The sequence below is a fragment of the Melanaphis sacchari genome, unplaced genomic scaffold (genome assembly GCF_002803265.2).
Source record: "Melanaphis sacchari strain LSU unplaced genomic scaffold, SCAv2.0 Contig41_pilon_pilon, whole genome shotgun sequence".
Lineage (NCBI taxonomy): Eukaryota > Metazoa > Arthropoda > Insecta > Hemiptera > Aphididae > Melanaphis > Melanaphis sacchari.
In genome coordinates this window covers 297,575-324,368 of record NW_020271269.1, presented here as the reverse complement: position 1 = coordinate 324,368, position 26,794 = coordinate 297,575, and the positions used below count along the sequence as shown (strand labels likewise).

Sequence of the window (26,794 nt, the reverse complement as noted above, 5' to 3'; positions counted from 1 at the left end):
AATAAATTTTGTCAAAAACAAGTATCACAAAAATATTCCCGTTTTTTCGTAATTTTTGTTTTTCTGGATAATAAAATTAAGTGTATATGTGGAAAAGGAATTTATGAATGTTGACCCTTTAAGTACAAACTAGTTCCAATTTGCTACCAAAATCTATCTTCGGCATGCCATTGTTTCGATTTAACCATTATTCTGTTTCCAAAGCTGTTGCAATCACACACAAAAAAAAAAATTATGTAATTTCAAAAAATTGTTCAGAATTTAAAACAAATATTTGAAATTAAAGAAGAATACTCGTATGCATAATTAATGTATCTATCATATTAACGGATGTACAGTAAAACCTCTCTATAACGGATCCTCTATTAAACGGAATCCTCCTTATAACGGAAAATGTCAATAGTCCCGGTGTAAATAATATATAATTTTCTACCTCTCTATGACGGAAAACTCTTTATAACGGAAAAAATATTGGTCCCAAACGATTCCGTTATAGAGAGGTTTTACTGTATTTTGTTTCGTCGGATTAACCAAGTTTGAAAAAAATAATCAACAAATTAGGTACCTGTACAAGTTGTACGTCTCAGCTGAAGGAATTTTGTCTTGTGCTAATTTTATGGTATCGTCTATAGACGCGGTCGCATGGTACGACAAACATTCAAGCGCGACTTTTTGTTTGGCCATTAGTTTACCTAAAACATGAATAAAATTTATAAGTAGTGCAGCTGTTTAGGAATATCGTGGCTCCAAGTCGATGATACTCACATGCGCTCTCGTACATCTGCGTGTTATGAATTCCCAGACCGCAGAATATGGCAAAAGCTTCGAATGTCGTCACGTCACAGTCGGTAAACGGAAATCCGGTTTCCTACATACGAAATAAAACCACGAATATCGTTACACTATAGCATAGACACATTATCATAGAAAAATTTTTCAATTTTAAATTAAAAAAAAAAAAAAAAAACAACAACAACAATAACGAGAAAATAAATAAATGTAGCGTTTGTGTACATTAATCTCCATACACCATAATACACCATAGTGTGTTCACAATATTGAAGATATATTATAAAAATAATGTTAAACATACCATATTATATTATGATACACAATGTATGCTATTTTATTATTAATTTTATATATTCAGGAAAGTTTTGTACCAAGAATGTATATTATGTTTTTGATTCATTTTTTTTTTTTAAATTTGGCATGTTTCAATCAAATAGTAGTATGATATGAAACTTTTGGGTTTGTAATGTTGTCAAATGTATGTTATGCACGTAAATATGATTCGATATATTATTATACTTGACTTTTGAATAAAACAAAACACTATACGGTTATTTTACTATGGCGATTTGTAAAATATTAATTGGATTTTAAGTAATAAGAAATAAAACTTATATTATTATTATAAAATCAATAATAGCTAACAACAATGTTTTGAAATCAAAACATATCATAATTTATCAAATATAAAAATAAATAGTATTTGTTTCGGACGTTTCGGTGTAGTTTAAATTGTAATATATTTTATTTCAATATTATGTTGAATGGATTGTAGATGCCTATTTATTTTAATTATTTTATCTCTATTACAATATGATTTAATCTAAGGTATAAGTTTAAATTGTCTAAAAAGAAAATAACAACGGAGACAGTTGTTAAGATTGAAAACGTACAGTCATTGAACGTTTTTGGGACAATTTATACGCACGCACGTACACACCTTATTTATCAATTGCGCCACGCCGATCACATCTTTTTTGCCATTTAATATCGGCATGCATAGTATGGACTTGATGGGTACTTGATCCGTGCATCCGTCATCGCTATCCATACTCGGTTGTCGGTTTAACGAGGCGGACCAAACTTGTACGTCCGCTATATTCAATAACTGTGTATGCCAAAGCGACGGGTAAACGTAATAATTATTATCAACGTAACTACGTATAATTTTACTCGATTACTGCATTACCTGAGTAGAGCTGGCTACTTCTTGCGCTATCTGAAGAAGTTTAGATGGTTTGACGTTTTTATTGATTTTCTTCACTCCGAGTTCCGAACCCAATTCGAAAACCGTAGTGAAATTGATGTCCTTAAAAATATTTATAGTAGAAACAACTCAGGTATAGATGATTGAATATTTCAATCAATAGTAATAAAACAATATAGATAATTATAATGCATCTATTCAATAGATTATATTGGCTATTGCGATATAATAATAAACTAACCTTTTGCTGTTCTTGAGTAACAGGGACCTCTCCGGCCAACGTGTCGGTGCTCTATAAAATATAGAAAAAAATATATTAAATTTTATTCAGTAAATTATTTATTATTTCCCTTATTGCTTATATATTTATTTGTTATTTTTTTTTGTTCGTAGTCTTATTACGTTTTTGGTAGACGCTTTTTTTTCCAGCGAATAATTCCCTGGCTTGGCTCCAAAGTGTTCCAAATGGCTCTATAAAGGAATGAAATAAACTGTACACACACAACTGCGCACACACATATACACACACATATATAAATTGAAAAATAACGTTGCCAAAAAAAAAAACGTACAGCTTCTTCACATTCCAAGTCCAACAGGAAGACAACGCAACGTTCGCATTTGATCAGATCTCTGGCCTGGATCATGATTTTCGATACTAGGCAATCAAGATTATTTTGTTCTTCGAATATGCTTCTAGCCAAACTGAGTAACATCTAGAAAAATTTTTTAAATCATTACTAATCAATAAAATAGCATTGATCATCTTTGTTTCACTCATGATCAAATATTGGGGTATCTTTTATTATACAAAATATTTATTTTTATTTACCATTCAAATTGATCTTTATTATTTAAGTAATTTAATGATGATATTATACTAACATATAATTTAAAATGGAAAATTATAGCGTAAGCCGTAAGAGATCAATTTATATCAATAAAATTAACTTATCAAATTATTCCCATAAAATAATGGCATTGAACACTAAGTCCCTAAAGCTATAAGTTTATAAAACTATTGAAATTACTTCGATGTTGAGAGATTTATAAGAGAATTTGTTCGTGATCGTTAAAATACTTTCCGAAACTTTACGTATCTTATAAAATGACGTTCAGAAAATTAAATGGTTGGTTTATTTAAAATGAGTATAGGTACAAATAATAATTTAAGCTACGTATAATAATTTATTTATTTTAAAACACATATTCTAGAGGCTTATAAATTATAAACCTATAATGAACTTTTAATGAATTTTTTACTGATTCGATATTCCAATAATATTACAAAATCCATAATTATATTTACCAAGGTTAATTTATTACTATTTTTAGAAGTCATTAATCAATAATATTAATTCTTATGTATTACTCATCGGAATTATATTTAGATTAGTGATTGTTACGTAAAAATGCATCTTTAATTTTTATATACATTTTTATGACATTATTAATAGTAAAATTCTAATAAGAAAACATTAAATAATTATAAATTTTGTTTTTAATTTATGTGAATTAAAAATAAATAAGAAAATGGATAGAAAATAGGTTTATGATTGCCTAGAAGTGTAGGAATTTAAATTAAATATTAAAAGATAAAAAATTCATTTAAGTAGAGAATATAAGAACATTACATAAAAATGCATTTTGAATTTTATTTTAAGGTTCATAATTTTTCTTGTGAATAAAAAAACAATAATCTGAAAATGTCCAGTAAATTTTATTTTACTTTAATTTGTTCTTTAATAATGCAAAAATCCAGGTACTTTATTGTGTAAATTTACATTTTACAAAAAAATATAGTAAAGAATATCATTAGGAACAAAACGTTCAGTAAAAACCAAATCGTTAATTTTGATTTAAACTGAAATAAAAAATAATATGTAAAATACAAAATGCGATAAGAAACTGTTTCATTTTCAAAGGAAAAACGCCGAAGGTTGTAAAACTTAAAGCGGCGACTAATATAATATGCATAATGTTGCAATGATAAATTGCAGAAATACATAATCTTTTCGTAGAATATTCGTTATTAGATACTCAAAACAGAATATTAAGTAAGTTATTTTTTACCCACATCCATCGATTTAGCCTAAATATTGAATTACATTTTTTCTTTTTTTTTGTTAGAAAGAAAAGCATTTTATTTTCGTATTACCATATTTATCGTACCCGATAGAATATTTTTATACAAAATTTAAAAAAAAAAAAACACCTTTTTTTAGTCATAATTGTATACTAAAAATAATATGAGTATGTAATGTTTTTATATAATATTTATACTATTTTGGTTGGTTTTAGTATAATAAAATAATAATGTAACTATATTATGACTAATTGTGAGTAGTTAGTAATATTATGTGTGAAAATTATATAGAATTTTTAAGATCAAATAATAGTTACAAATATTTCTAAGTATATAAAAGTTGATAAATGCTTTTAACTTTTTAACTACTTGTTGGAAATTCAATTTTTATAAATTAAAAATATTCGACTTTAGAATTAAAATGTATACTATCAGTCAAAAAAAGGAAAAAACTTAAATGAGAACACAATAATAAATAGAAAAAATATTTTTTCAAACTATTAAATTATGCACATAAAAAGTTGATACCCATCAATTAAAAAAGTTTTCTTACCTCTTTAGAGGTCTTGACTTTAGTACAATAATTTAGCATTATATGTTTAATTTTTTTCTCTCGTGATTTTTGTTTAATTATCTCGTCAGTTATTGAAATTAAAAATTTTACTATAGCGTTTGTATTGGTTATAATGTATGCATACCATGTTTTTTTTAAGTTTCGAGTGTTTCGACGACACATAATATATTAAGTATATCACTACTTCAATTTTGAATATTTTAGTTCAATTAATGAAAAAAAAAATTATATTTAAATTATTATTTCATTTATCAGTGAAAGATTGCATACCAATTTTTAGTTTAATCTAGTTGAAAGCTCTTCTTGCATTGTTACACCTAAAATGTTTATTACATAAATACAATCCATTAATTATTCATTAATTGATTGATTCAAATATTTTACAGTAGTGTTCGTAAATAAAAGTAAGGTATTCATTCACATAATAATCACATAAAGCCCAATTGAACGAATAATAATCATATTTGTATTTGTTTATATGTATCTACATAACAATTTATTCACAGGACAAACGTAGTTGTACACGTGAAAGTGTTCAACAACCAATAACCGTTACACCAAACGACATAAATACATTGTTTTATAGTAATATAATTTAACCAAGTAAGTTCGTATGTTATTGAGTGTTTTAGTTAACAGTTTAACAACACAATACAAAACACAACACTCATTTATTGAAATAAATTTGTTTTTAAAATATATATTATAAAATTTTTATCTCTAATGGTTTATTTTTTTGGTTTTAATAATTTTTTTTATTTTTTATTACCGCCACTATTTTGTAATTTCACACTTTGACGTAGAATTTTTTTACTTTCATGATATTAAATTATCAAGTATCGAATCAATGGTTTATTATTAATATGTATATAATATTATAATCATAAATGAGCCTATCATTTAGTGTCGCAGAGTGGAAAAAAATGTAAACTGTTTTTTTGTGTTCTACGGATTTTTAATACGCTTGACCACTCATCGATATCATTCGTATTACTCATAAAACATAAAAGTATAATCATACCAACAAAATATAAAACCTGAGATATTTAGCTTATATTTATTGAAATTACATAATATTTTATATACGTTGACTGTATGCAAATGAGTGTGAAATAATATAGATCACCCAATATTTCATATTATAAAGAATAAAATATTGATAACTTACTTGATTTCTCTGGAATTCCTGAATAGATTTTTCGAACAGTTGAGCATTTTGTATTCCGATTGCGCAGAACGTCAGGTACCTCTGGAATATCTACACACGCAAACGAGTCAGTACAAATGTAAACGTTGGTATTGTTATTATCGTGTTTATAGTTTTTGAATACCAGAGAAAGACCAGTGGTTATAGGAATTAAACAAACGTGTGAAACAATAACATAATAATAATAATACATGAAATAACAGCATACGAGTACGATCATCAATCAAACCGACCGGACCCAAATACCTATACAGGATGTGTACCTGCCATAGACGGAAATCAGGAAAGGTGTACTCCTTTCCGCTCATGCCAATCCGCTCATCTGAATTTAAAATAGTTACTTATAAGTTTGTAACTATGTAAAGAAAAAATTTTATTTTGATACAACTCCGAATTATTCAAGAAAAAAAAATATATTACCAAATACGTTAAAATGTTCCGATAAAATAAGTGTTTATCTCAAAAATAATCACACTGTATAGTGATGATGTGCAATGACGATTGTTTTGAGGTATATTGTTCATTATTATTATTAATCGAACCGTACAACGACAATGATAACAACAACAACAACTACAATAATACCTAATTTAATATTATAGTATACCGTTATATTGGCGGCCCGTCGTTTGCATTTAATTATAATAATATTAAATACGTATTATTACTTGCCTCGACGTCGTGTTCGGTAAACGAGTGACTGCCGTCGGTCTTGTTGATTATCTGAGCTACTCCGATCACTTCGTTGTCGTAGTTGCAGATCGGCACGCACAATATCAAATTGGTCGTGTAGCCCGTCATGTGATCGATTTCCCGGTTGAACCGCGGGTCCTGTACGAATATGTAAAATTATTATGTAGCAATGAACATAAAAAATTCTCAGAAAACACACGTATAATATACAGGATGATCGCCCACTGTGTACAATATCGTCGTTTTATTTAACTTTTCATCAACAATTGGTTTAAAAATCAAACAGTTATGTGATTGGTTTGTCTTGAATATACAAAGACTGTATAGTATTTTAAACGCTTAGAAAAAAAAAACAAGTTAATATCGTCGCAAGATACTCGTCTCATACCCTTTCATTTGTGGCATAAAAAAAATGTTTAAGCACCTATTTGAAATACTGCAAACTTAAGAATCCAAAATTTAGAATTTCAAATAAATGTATATTATTATTGTTGAATATAATGGGGGTGAGTGTAATCGGTGAATCATTCTGTATACTATTACGTATAATACGTAATAATATTTGTGATGCATTTGTTTTTGGGTTATTTCACTATTTTATGAGTTTAGAATATGTTTATTTTTATTAGATGAACCGAACACGGTCGCATAAAATACGCGGGTACACTATACACATAATATACATCGAAAGGTCTGATATACTAAAAAAGAAATGATCAATTCGTACTTCGTAATATAATATATTATGCATGTATATATTATCATAGTGGATAAAATATAAAATACGACCAGGAATAACATTACGACTATATGACGGCATACTGTAACTGAAACGTGTAAAACGTGAGTTTAAACTTTTTTCTTTTATAGGTATATAGGTACCAGGTACATGTAATAACACTATTATCGATAAGTTACTGCAGTCATTATTATTTATATTTTTTGATGTATAGATATAGTGCTGAATAAAGAACGATTGTTTCAAAATCGATTCATTATCAGACATCAAAAAAAAAAAAACAAAAACAAAAACAAAAACATGACCATGACACAAGTGTGTTGTAGATATATTTATTATTATACATATATTTATTGTTTCACCAATAGCTTAAGCAATATTCTATATGTTATATGAACGTGAGCACCGTACGTGTTTAGAAGTCAACATTTTGATTTAATAAGAAAATATCGGGTGATTTTGTTCTTTAGTAACAAATAAATTTCATATTTTTCACAGTAAACACATTTTTATTCTTTTAAAAAATAAATACTTTTATTAGGCATGCGAAGTTGCAAAAACCCATAACGTGATAAGTATTCTATTAAAATATTTTAAGTACCTTCTCTTTTAAAATGTATATGAAATTCTAGCTCGTTGAATATTTAAACAAAATAACAACCTTCAATTAAATTTATTTTACTTTTGAAAAACAAAGAAACATGTAAACGTCGTAGTATAATAAATTAAGTGTAGCTTGGAAAAATTTGAATTATAAAGCTCAAATTCCCAACACTTTGCTCGCAGCTTTTTACTCATTTAAAAAGTTACAATGACACCTTTAGTTTTCAAAAAAAAAAAAAAATGTATTCAAATCAACTTTTTTGATTAATAATATAATAAACGTCAATCGTAATATTGATTATTAAAATATACAGTTAAATTGTAAGTTTTAAGTATAATAATATAATCATAAAACAAAATAATAATATAATATTTGAACACATTTATAAAGATTTTGTGCTGTAAAAATAATTTTTCATTAATGTTTAAAATTAAATTGTACATTATTTATTTCACTATATTAATATTTCTTAGAATAAATTGTATTGAATACAAATTATAATTGTTTATATTTAGAACGTTGGATGTTTTTGTTTTTACTTCTTTAGTTTATAAATAAGTACAAATAACATAAAAATGTTTTGCTGAATTTTTTAGTAAATATTTACTTCAAATAAAAATTAAAAATCGTAAAAATGTATTCAGTTTCGAATGTTTAATATAAAAATCTTTTATTTATATCAAATAAAACTTTTGTCGAAAATTAAGTTTAAAATAAAATTAACATTTAAAGTACAAATCTGCATCTAAATGATTTACTTTTAGGTACCATTGTTATTTCTTTTAGGAAAAAATTAATTTGCTTAATTTTCATAAACTGTACAAAATGTACAAGTTAAATAGATACGGTTGACCAATTTTCTGGACAGTAGGAATCGAGTCTACCTATCGTCTTCAGTTATATTTACACAATTGATGTGATCAATTTGAATTCAATAATAAACATTTAATTGTAAAAAAATAATAATTCTGAGCTGTCTGTCAGCCTATATTACTAAATATATTTTGTATATATTTATATTTATATTATAATAATTCACTTTAATATTAGTAATACGGTAGTATAATCTATAAGGAAACCATAACTTAAAATAACTTAAAACTAATTTAAATAATTTAAATATATCATCGTGTACCTATATTATTAAAATATAAAAATTTATTGTAATATTCGTAAAAATAATAAGTCTTGAGAACTTATAGAAATTGTATAAATATAATTAAAATTGTTTTTCTTTGTTTGAGTACATTTCAATTTTGGTACCTAAAGTTTTAATTCAAATATCTATAAAAATATCATTCAAGATTACATAATAAAATGAACCTTGCATTCAGTTTTTAAGTCTTAACTTCAAAAAATGTTATACATTTTTAACTAGGTATAAAATAATTTGTAAATTTAAATGGTATTGAAAAATAGGTAGGCTTGGTTTTTTTGAACAAGTTTTAATTTCCATTTTTTTTAAATAAATGAAAAACTGTCAAATTGGTAACCACATAACTGTATAATAGAATAGTAGATGTTAAGTATACTTCATTTTTGAGTACGTAACTGATGTGCAGTAAATGAATATAACTAACACTGTTATAATATTTTCATAACATTGATTAATAAGTTTTATAACACTTTTTCCTTAGATATAATATTACGTTGTAAATATGAATAACACGAGCAATTATTCAGAGTATAAAACTTTAAATCTTTCTAATTTTGAAAATGTACTAAAGAATTTTTTAGAAGTTTATTGAATACAACAAAAATACTAATAAACCCATTTTATATTGTAAAACATACATCGACGCATGAACTAAAATGTATCAGGAGTATATGAAATACCAAACTCAATTAGTAAATATAATTATTGTTACTGGATAATTCTTTTATCAAACAACACTCATTTATTTCAAAAACAAATAAAATTTTTAAAAATATTTTTTTTTTTTACATAATTTCCAGTTGAAGTAAATTTTTTTTACCATTATATTTTTTTGAATTTTATACTTTTTTAAGCAATATTTATTTTTAAATTTATATTCTAAAGCAGAATATTTTTTGGATTATTTCGTTACATAAAAATCTTTATAGTTTAATATTAATTTTATTATGTAACAATAATATTTTTAAAAAAACGTTCATATATTCTGAAATAATAAGTGTTGTTTTATAAAAGAATCATTCTATATAATAAAAATATACACACAGACAATAAATTATATTATAATTCAGATATGTGAAGAAATTTACTCAGAATTACTATGTTCATCACGATTCAAACAATTTTCTTGAGGACTTTAGCACTGTTAAATATTTTATGTACATACAACTAAACTCAGTTCTTTCCAAAAAGTATGTTTACTCTGGAGACGTTAACTCCCACGTAAGTTTGCCAGTGGCATTGGAGGCGTTCCATCCTATTGATTATAATATGTATATATATATATATTATATATATAATATATATATATAACTTAGCTATAGTATAGTGCCATCTGTAAAATTATTTACTCATAAGCGAAGTTTCAAATTCACAAAAAATTAAAGGCAATCATAAAACTATAAAATTATCATTTTAATAATTTAAACGCTATAACATAATCAATGATTATAATATTATGCACAAATAGTCGTCAACCTTATAGTTAAAATTGTCGGTGTTATGAGTATTTCTCCAAGCTAAAAATTTTGGATTATAATTAAATAATGTATTCGATTTATATCTACCAATATATTTTAATAAATCATACAACTCTTAATACTGTTATTTTTTCGCACTTCCAGTTTCGGTTAAAATATGTTACACCCATATACGTGTCATCTCAATCCTATAATAACGCTCAATGCTGCGAATTTGTATTAAGCAAAATCCATTTGTCTTTAATTTTAACTCGAGAATGGATTGATTTATTACTTATTAGCATATTCAAAATTAAGCATAGCTTATAGTATTCTACATAATAGAAGAACATCAATATTGTTAATCATTTTATTATATCTGTAGTTTATCATGTTTTAGCATATTTTAGTTAAATTAATTGAATAAATTATTTTACCACTTGGAGTTGTATGTTAATATTATATTTTATTATTACTTACTTTAAAATTAAAATATGAATTAAAGCCTACAAAATAATCTAATTAATATTTTTTTCTTTTGATTTTTTATCAGTACAATTTACTTTAATTTGAAAACAACAACACTAAATAATCGATTTTTTTGAACGCAAATTTTCTGTGTTACACTTTGCACTAAGATGACAGAGACAACACATGTAGGTGTAGTGAAAATATTATACAATTTATTGCAAGCGGAAAATACAGAGAAAATATCACGTTCGTTTAGATTGACGTTGTATAAAATATAAAATGACATAACTTCCATAGGTACATAATAATATACTACAATTAAAAATTCCAAATTCATAACAAATATGTAAAATAAAATTAATACGAATGTTGCAATAATTATAGCTATTATTGATAATAGTAGTAGATCTGAAGCTTATTTAAGAAGGAGGCGAATTGGTATCATAGATTCATAGGTACTAACAATGACGTTACTGAAAATTAATTTTCATAGGGGGGAAGGTCCAAATATGTTTCAATATACTATATAAAAAAAGTCTACGTCCCCCCTTCAAATCCGCCACTTATTGATAATATGGATATGAATTAAATAAAGTGTTTTCAACTTTAATACTTAAAATCAAAAGCATAATTTCTTTCAATATTTTCTTCTTTTCTACTTTTGCACACTAAATATTTTAATTTTATAATAATTTTATGTTTTATTATTATGAATTTATTTTTTAATTGTCCAGTTGAATTCTTTTTTTTTTGTATTTATAATAACATAATAATGAATTTTATGTTTTTCATTTGATGTCAGGATATATTCTAAAACGTATTGAAAAATTCCTTAAGAGATTACTTCAGGTTAAAATTTAAAATTTAAGTTGAAAACCTTAAAGTTATTAATAGTTTTATGTCGTGGGATTGGGAACACGAAAACATTTTTGATTTAAGTTTTCTTGTAGTAAATATAACTAAATATCTATATTTTTAGCTTTATTGAATTGGTAGATATGTGCTGAATACAATTTTACGTGAATTTTAATATATCAACCAAAATTAATGTAATAGTTTAATCAGAGCGGTTCAATTTTATTGACAAATAATGATATATTATACATTTTACTTGAAATCCATTATCGTTTAACAATATTTTTCTGTATAAATAATATAATAATAATACGATCTGATCATACAATATGATATAATATTATTATATAAATAAATTGTATTTCAATGTATCCGCAAAATTTTTAATAGCTACTCGGTTAGTAAATAATTTCCTTTGATAATGTATTTAATCAAAGTACTATAAAATTATATCTATATACTGTAAGTTGTAACTATTTAAAATTATGATCAACAATCAAATGTTCGATAAATAAAAATTACCAAGATAATAGTTTTTTAGAAAGTAAATTTAAAAAAAAATATATGTTTTTTGCATAAGCCTAATTAATTATTTTAACAACTAACTAATATAAAAATAAGCTGTTTAAGATATTTTCTAACAAAATATTTTTCCCATTCCAATGTCATTACATGGGTACTTTAATGTATACATATTGAATATTAGCCAATATATTTGTTCAGAGTATTTTTATGATGGTTACTTGGCCAACATATGAATCACCAATACTTACAAAGCCATATTAGTTATTTGTCGAAAAAAAATTCCTAGAACTAATTTTATGAACAAACAAGTCACAATAATAATAACATTAACACCATTTGGATAATGGATTTAACTTTAAAATCTTTGCAGTTACACATATTGATACAGCAAATAACTTAATCCTACCGTTTATATTTAAAAACTTTAATTTTTCATGAAATATAAGGAGTATTCTAAACAATACAAATATGGCAATGTTTTTATTTTTTAAACTCTTGTTCATAGAAATAAGTAAGATGGAGATTGAATTTTAGTATGTTTTTTATGTTTAAATTCAAATTTAAACAAGTATTTATCGAATTACCAAATTTTAGCTATTAAGAATAATAACACAAAATAATATGTTTTAAAAATATTAGACCTATAATAATTTTAAATTATAGTAATTTATATAAATTTATAATTATTTTATATATATTTTTTTTTTATTTTTTTCAAGTGACTAGATTAAATATTTTTGTATTTTATTAAATCATTATAAATAAGATTTTTATTTTTAATATATACAATTTCATGAATCTACTCACTTAAGTACTGATTCAAATAATTTTATATTAACAAAATAATAATTATAATAATAATTTTGATTAATAAACTACAAAAAAAATCTAATGGTTCATATTTATCTTAATCATAATTTAATTAACTATTAATATTCATTCATTATAATTATTGAAATTAAATTTTCAAATATTAGCATGCTGATAATATAAATTAACTTAATTAAAGGTATACACAAAAAAAAAAAAATAATAGTTCTTAAGATGTAAATAAATAAAATAATAAAATATGTTAATAAATTATTTTAAATGAAAAAAAATAGCGATTTTGAATAGCTTAATAAATATATATTGAGATATTAAATGGAAATACATTTCTTAAATTAAAAATTTACTGTAATTCATTTATTTATATTTTTATTATTTTTTTTTTTTTTTAAAGTTTGACCAAAACATTATTAAAATATAATATGCTTTAAAAATTTATGGACTCGATAACTTTATTTCATTAAAATAAACTTTCCTCGTACTATAGCTTTCCTTAAAATTATGTTAAAAAGTTTTTTTTTCGAGTAGGTACTTGAAAAGTTTATCCACTTTATTCTCCATCTCTCTAAATCATTATACTTGTCGTCTCTAAAGATGAATGTGAAAAGAAATATAAAAATAAAATAATCGAAATCATAAATAGTATATTTCAAATCTTTAAGTTAAAACATTAAAAATATAACACATTATTTTGATGTAGTGTTTTTTTTTTTATTTAAGAGGTTATGACAAACATCAAATCATTGATAAACATTTTACATGACAGAACAAGCAATTTAAATCTTAGAACTTAATTAACAGGTTTATTTTGATAATTGTATGGATATATTTCATTAATACATATTATAGAAATTTTGTCAACAAATAATAATTAGATGCATCATATTTTATTACATTTTAAAAATATTGTATGGCATATTCATTTTATTTTAAACGTTTTAATTTTATAATTGAGCACGATCAGTTATAAAAACATGTTTAACGTAGTCGAAATGTGTATTCTAAGCTCTAGTGCCTAAAGTATAGGTAAATTAAGTCTTATACCTATAAAATTTAAAATAATGATTGGAACTAAATTTAAAAAAAAATTAAAATATAATTGCACACTATATATTACTTGTATATTATATCATTTTTAAACAAACAATATCAGTATGTTTGTATTATATTTATTGTTAAAAATTAAACTGTAAGAAATATAAATGTTAATTTATGAAATCAATAAAAATGGAAAAACAAAAAAGTGGCAGTGGATTGAAAATTATGGTAATTTGATACTTAAAAGACGAAATACAAACTAATACAACTGGTATCGTTTATCGTAACTTCTGAACTTTTGGAAACGTATAATTTGGACAGGCTATTGTATACATATATAACGTGTTGTAAACTTTTTTTTGTTGTTGTTCATACAGTAAAATTTTTGAACTGTTGCCAATTTGCATTTTATACATTCATAAAAAATACACAAGTATAATATACGGACAACCACCATATCTGTATTTTAAATGGTAATTATCAAAATTCGTACGTTGTATTATTCGATTCAAAATACGCGTTCGCCATCGATAATGACAAATAATTAATAACGAAGGTTCAGGACGGACACCGACACAGTAATACCAATGTGATCATCCTCTCAATCGGCAATACCCGCGGGCCGATGTATAATGCAATTTAATCACTCATTATAGGTTTTCGTTTGTCACCTGCTCTTTATATTCCTGTTTAAGTCTGAGCATTTTTTTTTTAAATTTTTATCATTAAAATTCATTGTACTCGTATTTAATGGTACCTACGGGCGCTGTAATAGCGTGTAATAATAAAATATAGAGCGGGGATTTTGACGTATTTTTATTTTGTGTGTTTGGGTAATTAATAATGTAGCCGCCTAAGTGGAATATGCGTTTCATACATAGATAATACGCTGTACAGACTAGTTATTTTAATACAACTTTAAAAGTATATTCTTTTTTTTATTTTTAAAAATGTTATGGTTTTTTTTTTTTTTTAAAGTATTTTTTGTTATACTGTTTCAATTTTAGTTCAAAAATAATAAAAAAATTTGTAATTACTGATATGAGACAAATTAAGATTAGAAATAGGAGCGTATCAAAACATACACATTTTATGAATCATAATTCAAATTTCTTACTTTTTTTTTTTTGATTCCTGCATTTTATTTTTATTTAAGATTCTAAACGGAGCGATGAATATTTTTATTTTACAATGATGTATTTTTTTTTTTTGTATTATTATTTTTTGGAACAGTAAAAATGCTTCAATTTTCAAATTTAAGGATAACTTATGCATTGACAACTGAATCTAGTTGGTATTTTGGAGGTCAAAAATAAAAAGTCATAGGTATTTTTTTGATAATAGGAAAAAAACAAAAATAAATTAAGGATAGCGGGAAATTTTTTACTAAATTATTCTTTTTTATTTTATTATAAGTCAATAACAAATAATCGTAGATACTTAAATTTATTAAATTTACAATAATTTTTTTATGAATAGTAATATTTTCAATATATTTTAAACTAATGACTAGCATGAGAAATTATCGAGATTTTTAGTTTTTTATTTTACAAATATTGATAAAATATTATTCTGAAAAAATATTTTTTAAAAATATTAAAACAAGAAAAATGTATAGGCACAGTTTTATTTTTTATAAACGTATTTTAAATAAATTTGTATAAAATTTCTCAAAATCACAAAAATTAAAAAAAATTATATTAAATTATTAAATTTTATGAAAAAACTTCATAGGTAATTTAAATTTAAATATGCATAAAATATTTTTCATAGGTATTTAATTTTGGATTTAAAAACTCTAAAAAAATATATAAGCATTATTATTTATTATTTGAAGTTCTCATTGGACTAAATAACAAATTTAAACGATGAATAATAATATTTATTATTTTATTATAATCTTAAAAAATTATTGGTGGTGACTTAAAATCACTACGTGTATTAAACATTTTACCTATTTATATGATATGAACCTATTTACACTGTTCTATGATAAAGTGGTGTTGACTCAAAAGTTAATAACAATAATACATTACGGTTTAAATTATTTATTTTATTATTATAATAATGAAATATTAATAATATAATAAATATAATGTTTCCAGTAAAAGTTAATCAACCTATTGTTATACTTATAGTAAAATAAATCATTAAATTCAAATCTAACATATTTGTTTTTTAGTTATACTCGACGCTTACTATATTTTAGAACGTTACACACTTTTCCACCTTTCTTGAATATTAAAAATGATTTTTTTATGTATCATTTGAGATTTTCAAGTTATTTTTAAACTGTATACAACTTTTAAGGCACTGAAATTCTAATAATAATATTATATAATATAATATTAATCATTCGATCGGACAATATATGCCAAACCCACTTGCCGAACCCAAATAGAAAATAATGTACTAAAAGGGTCTCAAGGAGTTTATTTTTTAAATTGCCATCACAAACAGAATGGTGCACGTAAATCGTATTGTTACCCCTACCTGATATGCGTTTCTGATGTTGACGACTTGCTTTGTTTCCGCCACTGTTCCCGCCACTCCAACTCCGAACGGTATTTGGATTTCTTCCTCCTTTGCCTTATGGACAGCTTCGCTCAGTTCTATAAACATAATATTACGACAATTATATTACCTATAATAATGATCATACTACTTATTAAATGCTAATATTTTATTTAAAAACGACGTTCGTTGAGTAACATATAAAAAAAAAATGATGAATATTATAATTTGTTTTCTAAAAAACATTGTGTTTTAATGACTTTAAGAAAATGGAAAATAAATTAATCTATTGATAAAATAATCACCATAGCGTATAGAACCGTACTTTCAAATTGAATTAACCGCCCAGAAAATAAAACGATTTTTAAAACATTTTTCTTGATAATATTATCAATAAAAATACAAATTATATTTTTGAAATTTATACCAAATGTATAATAATATTGTTCATTTATATAATTTACTCGGAACAAATATAGTAGGTATGATTATTTTTTTAAATGCATATATGCATTTAAAACTATTTTCTTAAATTTTATACTTAAACATGATTTATTCAAAATAGAACATAACTATTGTGAATTGTTCAGTTTTATTGGTAAAATATAACGAATCCAATATTGGATAATTTATCTAATATAATATATATAATTATTAATCATTAATATAATATCTATTTCAATATCGTACGGAGTTTTAAATATTTTAATTATTGATTTAATTTTCTACTCGGTATTATTTAATGGCATTATTGTTAATTACTAATGCATCTCAAGTTCTTAAATCTACACATTTTGTATTAGCAGATTCTAATTTTTTTTCTGTATCTAAAAAATACATTTTTAATTCTTCTTTATGGATTTTAACATTTGCTGTAATCAGTATTATTATCATTGACAAATATAAAAAATTTTAAATATTTTAATAGCTGACTGGAAATTTTTAAAAAACTAACGAAACACAACTGAAAATCCTGCGGGTAACTGAGATCGGATTCCCTACCAGGCGAGAAAACTATTTTTATTATTTTATTGCGTATAAATTATCCACGAGAATCCAACATTTCCACAGATTATTTATTTGTATATTTCATTATACTAATAAATATATCAAAATATGTTTTTACTTAGGCGATAAAATACCTAAATAAAAATCAATTATGATAATTCCCGATAAAACTTGAATAAAGTTTGTAATTCAAAAAAGTAATTAATTATCTTAACAAATAATAACAACTTATATTACTTATAAACAATTGTCACAAATATTTAGCATTCTATCATATCTAACTAACAATACTACACGAGGAGGTATGCATTTATTGTTTTAATTTTTCTTACTATTTTACACATTTGATAGGTAATTAAACATCTACCTACAATTATTAAACTTTATTTAATCCTTATGGGTTCAAAGAAAAAATAAATAAATAAACAATATATTAAAATTATTAGTTTGTAGTTAAAAATAAAAATTGATACTTGACAATAAATATTTAGTCACATATCCAAAAAAAAAAAAACCAGAAATAAATCGGTAAGTACTTTACTAATGTTTTTAAATATTACTTAGGTATGTTTATTAAAAATATATAATTATGATTACATGTTCTACATCAAAATATTAATCCGATATTTTTCTAACTGTAGAAATGTATAATAAATAAACAAAGATGTGAAATGCTAGTAATATAATTAAATACTTATAAATTATTAACATTTATTGGGGTATGAATGAGTTGATTTAAATTCGTAATTAAAAACAACTAAAATAATATTTTAAGAAAACTAATGTACAATAATAAAAAGCAATGCAAACGAGAAACATATGAATGTATTGGATATCAGAAGCGTGTATCATACACTTAAGTTGTTAAAACCTTTCATTATAACCAGCCGTTTCAAATGTTTTGATTCAATAATTATTTACAACTCGTTTAGTGGTCTACAGAAATATATTTCAAAATATGTAATAGGTATATGTAATTCTTTTTTTTAACTAAGAATTAAATTAAATTTAGTTTCACTTTTTAAAACTAACTCCATCAATATATTTTTAAGCAATGACCCATTTAATAAAAAAATTAAGATATAAATTAAACTAATATAAATTAAAATTCTCGACGAGTAAACAGATTTAATGTTTTTTTTTTCTACCGTAAATGGTAATGCTTCTAAACTGGTTATAATGTCCTTTAATGGCCAATTTTGTCCTGAGATCATTACCATGATAAGAAATGCTCTATTAATTTGCATTCGTTAATTTAAAATGAACAATTTATGTATATTATGTTCATATAAATAAACTATATTTGTATTGTTTTTAATTATTTAAATCATTATTTTTTAAAAGGCGAATATTCAATATGATTATTGGTACATTTATATATAAATTATATTTTTTTTATATAATAAAAATATTAATTAACTAAATTAATTGGTTTTTTAAAATTCAAATTACATGAAATAATAAAAGTAAATAAAAATAAAAAATATCGCTAATTTCGGTAAATAATTCTACCAACGATTTCCAGTTAAATTGTAAAAATATTTGAGCAATTTAATGATTTAGCATAAAAGTGATAATTTCTATTTACCTGAATGTAATTTAAATAAATAAATAGATTCTATTTAAATAGTGTTTTTGAAGCATCAGCTTATGGCTATGCGATAATCTCTAGAGGAATTATATTAATGTGTTTGAACATTTGTAACACTGCAAAAAGCAGTTATTTTTCTAAAGAAAATAAAAACATCCATCTAAACGTAAAACCAATATCCATCTCATTATTCTCTGCAGAATGTATATGGAATTAAATTTAAACATTATTCGTACTCCGTCTACAAGCATACACATTTGTACCTCAAATAATATGAATACGGACAATAATTCGTGATATTGTGCTTTCACAACAATAAATCACACAATGTCAATAATTTTTCATAATAAATGGTTGATCTTCTTAGTAACTTTACACTGTGCTTTATCGGTTGAATAACATTTGTATTCAAAAAAATAATAATAATAATAATTGGAACATCATGTTTGAAAGCTGTACCATATAGAAAAGACTTTTCAAGAGTACTGCAGTATAATAAGCGCTTCGAATCAAATATATTTTATACCATTATTGTCAACTTCCGATATATTTCCGGAGGGCAGGGAATTTTCTCCCTCGAACTTATTGTCAAGACACGAATGCTCAAAGAGCCAGACAAAGTTATTTCTGTATATTATACATTGAATATAAAGTATGAAGATATAGTGAAGCCGGTGTATATACAGTGTAGTTTTTCTCGGCGTATTCCAAATTTTATTCTGAAAAATGATACTCGAATGCACTTTATATTGACCGTTAGGTATAATATATTATTATTAATAAATTAGGAGTCATGCAATGATGATAGTATTTACAACATGATAAACATTTTTTTTTTTTTTTAATGTAAAATATGTATTATGAAATAACTCTAATATTGTAATAAGTTATTAAGTCATAAACGTGTATTTATATGGCCACAAATTAATTATACAATGTTTGGAGGAATATTATGGATACTACTGAATACTGATACTAGTACAGCAAATCTGAAAGTGTAAAATATTATTCAATATTTTTAAAGTAGCTAAAAATATTTCAAGAGTTTTTAAAAATGGTCTATAGTAGAAAAATATAGCCTTATGAGTTATAATTTTGAAACATTTTGAGAACAGATCTAATGCAATCTTTAATTATTATCTTCGGAAACAGGTATTTGATTATCTTAAAAACTTAAAATTAATTAAAGTTATTTCTTCCGTGTAGGTTGGGTGAATAAATTACTTTCTTAAACAACTAACAAGTCAAAATCTACTAAACACACCACATCCGAAATTAGAATTACGTATATTGTCTTTGATATTTCAAACATTTTAATTTAAAATAAAATTACGTTTAAAAAATTAAATTTTTAATTAACATATGGTATAACGTAAAGAATATTGCATTATTATAAATGTATATAATTATATGTAAATACAACAATTATTATTTTACACTACATATAGACTCGTTATTTATTTTAACTGTTTAAATACGAAAATGTAAGAGAAAATAATTATAATTATGTTTATTGTATAGAATAAACGCATTCACAGAGATTAAAGGTTCAAAAAAAAAAAAAATAAATAAATATTGTTTTAATAATTGTCAAGTTTCAAAAAGTCTACAATAAACTAATATAAAACCGAACCATTAAATTTGTTTCGTGTGCTGTTCGTGTTTCGCAGCTTGTGGATAACAGAAAACAATGAATTTTCTAAAGAATAAAATTAAAAACTAGCTCTTTTATACCTGAAGGTTTGATTGACGCCTGTTGCACAAGATAGGTGTATATATTATACTTATATACTTGTATAGGATATAGGTGCACGTTGGTTTGGTGATCGAATGAAAAATATCGTATTTGGTCGACGTCCACGTTTGATGCATGATTTTCAGGTTTAAAACGAACGTTTTAGATTGATGGGTTTTTCATTCACACGTTGTACATTAGTTCCACCAACAATGAGCTTGACATATTGTGTAAAACAACCCCTATTTTAGTTTTTCTCAATTTTATATACATATAAAAAGCCTCGAAAGACGTTCAACGATTATCGCTTTGTTCGTCGGAAGGAAGGAAGGAAGGATACTTTTACACAAAAGCCACATTTAATTGATCGTTCTGTTCCACGGTTTCATCCCCTGAGATTACGTTGTACACGAGCAAATTAAATAAAAGATAATAACCAAACAGTTCACAATACATAAAATATAAAACGATAGTGGTTCTATGTTAATTAAAATTTCTTGTATTCTACGAAAATCCAATTTTGTTGAAAACTTTATTCTTCAAGTTTTAGTTATTAAACCAAATCACAAATATTTATGAAATAAATTAACTATAATGTATATTGACAAATCAAAAGTTTAAGTATTTTAGCTATCACAAACAATAATTTTGGTCTATCGATTGAAGCGTAGGTGTAGGTACTTATTAAGCAAATTATTATTAATTTACCGATCAAAACCTTTGATCTATTTATTGTTGCAAAAAGCTCAATTTATTCTATCAAGATATTTTTCTTATCATCGGTTAGACGAATATTTTATTTTTCTATATTTTCTCAATGAATTATACGTTTTTATTTTTAAAAATTGTTAGTATTAGTAAATAAAATAGCACACACATTGTAAAATAAATTTTTTGATAATTAGTATTTAAAAATAAAATTAGAATAAATTAACTAAAAATATAGTAAAATACTGAAATAAAGAACCATACATTTTTATAATATAAAGTAGTTAAATAATTAATAGTTAGATTTTATATTTAAGTTTTTAATGTTTATTTTTTTATATACACGCATAGGTTGTGGCATTCTATTGTGTTCCGAAATACATGAAGCCAAACTGGGATCTTGTTTAAGTTTATAATATTTTAATAATAGTCATTGTCTAAAGCTCACTTTATTTTCTGTTCATTTACGAACATATTTTCTACAATGATAAACGATAATAATTAGTGGTATAAGACCATGATGTATATACTATAATATAGATTAAGAATTTGATGAATAAAATAAAAACAAAATAATTTAAGATTGTCCACCATGTTTTGAATTGGACAAAGTTCCATGGATATAAAAACTATTTCGATGATACGTATACCGAATAACTAAAATACACATATTATTTACATATCTATGTCAATTTTCCAACCGATAAAATAGTAAAACAAGATTAATTTGATAACACAAATTCCTTAGGTAGTTACTGTAGTTATAGTGAATACAACTACACAACATTAGAAGATCGTTATCGATCACAGTGGTTGTCAGACAAAAACGTCGCTCAACTAATAAGAGATTACTATAATTCATCTCTATACTCTGAACTATAGTAGAGTACACTATATATTTTGGGTAAATTTTATTATTCTTGAATCCAAGAATTTTATATATTTAATTTGCCTATATAGAAATAATAGGCTTTAAAATATATTATTTCATATGAATCGAAATGCCCGTTTTAAAATGTACGCGTTTATGGACATAATATTTTAAAAATAAAGTATAAAGATATGATACATTTCATTATGTTCTACCGGCGTTTATTTTGTGAAAAAATTTTCAAAAAAATATCGTGCAATAACATATAAAACAAAAAAAAAATAAAAAAATACTCCAAACACCCCAAGCCCTTTAGACTAAAAAATTAGAGCATAAAATGACAATAATTTGAAAATTGCATTATTTATTCATATTTTTACGATTAAATGATATTACAAAACCATGTAGCAGATTATGGTTCAGATAGTGGTCATTAAGCCTATCATCATTGTTTTAGATATTAACTCTCACTTATCAGTTATTGAGTTATCCCATAATTTTGGGTTGACATCTGTCAACTGTGCTGCGTACCCGAATTGAAACTCGCCAGTTATATATTAATATTAAATAATAATTTAATCTTTATGCATGTACAGTCAAAGAGCATTATCTAAAACCAGTAAAGCTGATAGGATTATTAATATACTGCTCAGACTTGATGAAATAATAATAGACGATAAGACGAATATTAACCTACTAGCTTTCAAATCGGTGTTTTTTAATTGTTTTATTCAAATTTAAACCAAGAATTAATGAATTATTAATTTCAGAAACCGTAAATTTAGGAATAATATTGAAAATAAAATATTATATCAAAAAAAAAAAAAAACAATTTGACTAAATCAACGTTTAATACATATTGAAAGACAATTAATTTTAATGTTATATGATTAAACTCGATAAAACCCTAAATAAATAAAATTTTTCGTTTAATACCAATAGCCCTATATTCCAGTAAAGAAATTTAGAAAAAATAAACCAATACTCAGTAATTTTTTCTTAAAGAACAAAAAAAATCACATTTTAATTTAACTTGGCCTTATGACCAAACCATAGAAGTGTTAGATTGCCATTAGTGGATAACTTCTTTTTATAAAACTTCAAGTTATAAAATACTTGACTATTAAATATGCTTATCACACTAAATATTATGCAAATACTATTTGTATTTTTTTTTTTTTTTTTTTTTGTTAATGAAATATATTTGAAAGTGCTAAAAAATATCAAAAAGATCCATTAAATGGCAAATGGATGACAACAGAAATAAGTCCACGTTTTCAATATCTTATTTTTTTTTGGACTAAATATTAATGTTGGGGAAGTTAATTTTTTAAGGCAATTAAATTACATTACGTATTATCTTTCAAAAATGTAATTTATTTTATTTTTTAAGTAAATTTATTTTTATTTAGTCAAATCACATTATTTTCAAAAATATTACAGGGATTAATAATTACATTATCAATGTAATGATAATATATGTGATGTAATATAGTTATGTCAGTTGAAAATTTGAAATTATATAAAATATTTATTTAAAAACAATAATTGGTTAACAAATTTTATTCTTTATCTTTTTATATTTATTTTAAATTAAAATACATTTTTCTCAAATCCTAATTCAAAGTTACTGCTTATAAAAAATATTTATTTTTTTCAAATAGCTATTACCTATTACACACATTTTATTATCAGAAAACCGTCTTATATAATATATTTACATATTATATTATTAATTGTTTCTTAAAGAATTATATTTAAATAAAATAAAATAATGAGCACTTTAGAAATTTTACTACAAAAAATTAATTTAGTATAAACTTAGTATAGATATATAGATTACTTACAATCAAATGTAATTAAATTACCGTCTAGTTACTTAAAAAGTAATTTTGTTACGCTAGCTAATTTGTAGCTTAAGTTAAGAGTTACTCTTCAACATTGCTAATTAGTAAGCCGTTTAGTAATAAATTATCTTTTTAATAAATGCTTAACGACTGAGAGTCAATTGACTTCTACGTTCGCAAATCAACATTGTTTTGTAATTTTTATAATAATCCATACGAACTGAACTAAAATTATTTAAACAGAATTGAAATATTATTATTAAATCCCCGCAATAGGTACTACGATATAGTGACGTCGGAGATGTGAATTACAGTTTCGGTGTTATTAATCAATAACCACGGTTTTATTTTAATGTAATTTAGTGTTCTTTATTTTTCTTTTTTCTTTTTACACAATCTTCTGAATACTATTTGTACTTAGTGTGGTTTTTTATTATTGTTTGTTGTTTCAACTATCGTAGTTGTCTGAATTTATTTGTGGGATACTGGGGTATAACTATTGATTTTGTACAATCTATTGTGTATTGTTGCTATATTTTTGGTAACTGGCGTATGAAAAGAAAAAATAATGTGTGTAAAGAGGAACAGATTTAAGGTCTTACGTTTTTATGTTACTTACTAAATATTTGTACGAGATTAAGATGCGCAAAATTACTTTAAAATTATTACAGCGAGTTCTAACACATAAAAAGTAACTGAAAATAAATATCTCTTGGCTCTATAATATATGAATATTGTATACTAACAATTATAAAAACTTGACGAGAACTTCAGTGGTATTATACAGATGCGATCGATCTCGATATTTATTCGTACAAATATTTCGCCCTCGCGTACGCATATTTGACTTTAAAGTGTATCCACCGTAAGTATAATTTAAATTTAATGTGAAACTGGTGTATCGTTTACAATAATTCCATATCGAATATTTATTATTGTGAGTACCTACCTCTCATTAATAATTCAAGAACACTTAAGGCACTGATCTCGTACGATAGCAGGTACATTAAAAACGCAGTTTACTCAAATACCGTATTAAAAAAATTACCATTTTAATAAGCTCGTTTGTTCATTTATCTTTCCTTAATATGAAACAATAACATTCCTCAAATTCCACATTCACGTCAAATGTGTAGTACACATTCGACGAAAAATACGAATGATAAGAATTTAAGTACCGTTACACAAGAAAAAAAGCTCATAATGTGTTTACAGTTCACATTGTAAAATATACATTTGTCGTAGGTACATGCTATACTTAATAAGCGATATGTACAAATAAAGAATTTAATTTCCTATGTTTTATTTTAATGAAATATTATACATAAAAATTAAGAGGCATATGACTATATTTATTTAAAAATCTAAATTAAGACAAAATAATTTTTTTTTCAACATTAAACCTATTTACTTTTGGTTTTTGCATTTAAATTGATTAAAAATATTAAAATTCTAACATTTAGAGATTTTTAATATTCATTTTTCTTAATTCAATTTATTTTGCTTGGATTAAAAATATTCTACTATAAAAAAGTAATTTTTAAAATAGACTGTCAAGCAGTTGAACAAAAATGCTTAAATATTGCTTTATTTAATACCATAATTGAATTTAAAAACCAAATAATCACGTACTTTAATTAAATTTTCAAAAAAAGTATACAGAATTTATAATCAAATTTTTATTTATAAAAATATAACTTAATTTTACTGCCTTATTATTTACGTGCAAGAAACTCGTTTCATTCTAAGAAATCAATACAGCGCATATTATTATGTTCTTGATGGGTAAAAAAACCAATTGCAACTTGTAAAAATAATTTAGGTTGTCATTTTACAAATCATCAATGCAAATACAAATAAGTATAATACTTTGAAATTGTAAACAATAGTTATTAACATAAAATTAACATGATTCGGATAAATACAATATAATATTATAATAATGTTACACAAAACACAGTCATAAAAAGTTCATTTATCGTTTTTGTTTTACATTACGTATATAAATTGATGATGGAGAACCAACATAACACAATCCTAATATTTATGAATTTTATAAATTTTTTAATGTATCGTTAATAATTTTAAGCGATTAAAATATTAAGCCTTAGACTGGTCAAAAGGAGATTTATTATTAAATAATAATAATACTATGTGCAATAATAAAAATATATAGTTGCCAACAAACTATACAACGTTCATATTGCTCAAGTGAAAAGATCACACAGATACAAAAGATATGCATTGTTAAAGCATTTTAATTTTTTCATTTGAATTTTTTTGATTAT

The 26,794-nt window shown here is 23.9% G+C and overlaps 1 protein-coding gene across 2 annotated transcripts in view; it reads right to left on the bottom strand.

Annotated features, from left to right (window-relative positions):
• LOC112597487 (cGMP-specific 3',5'-cyclic phosphodiesterase) overlaps positions 1-26,794 on the bottom strand; it is a gene marked incomplete at its 5' end in the record, with an annotated part of 88,170 nt that overhangs the window by 8,663 nt on the left and 52,713 nt on the right. For both annotated transcript variants that reach the window (XM_025343559.1, XM_025343560.1), the window contains 10 exon segments: positions 566-692; positions 766-868; positions 1,733-1,900; positions 1,982-2,101; positions 2,241-2,291; positions 2,402-2,470; positions 2,572-2,715; positions 5,828-5,917; positions 6,539-6,697; positions 16,726-16,844. In XM_025343559.1, the coding sequence (XP_025199344.1) occupies positions 566-692; positions 766-868; positions 1,733-1,900; positions 1,982-2,101; positions 2,241-2,291; positions 2,402-2,470; positions 2,572-2,715; positions 5,828-5,917; positions 6,539-6,697; positions 16,726-16,844 (1,150 nt within the window).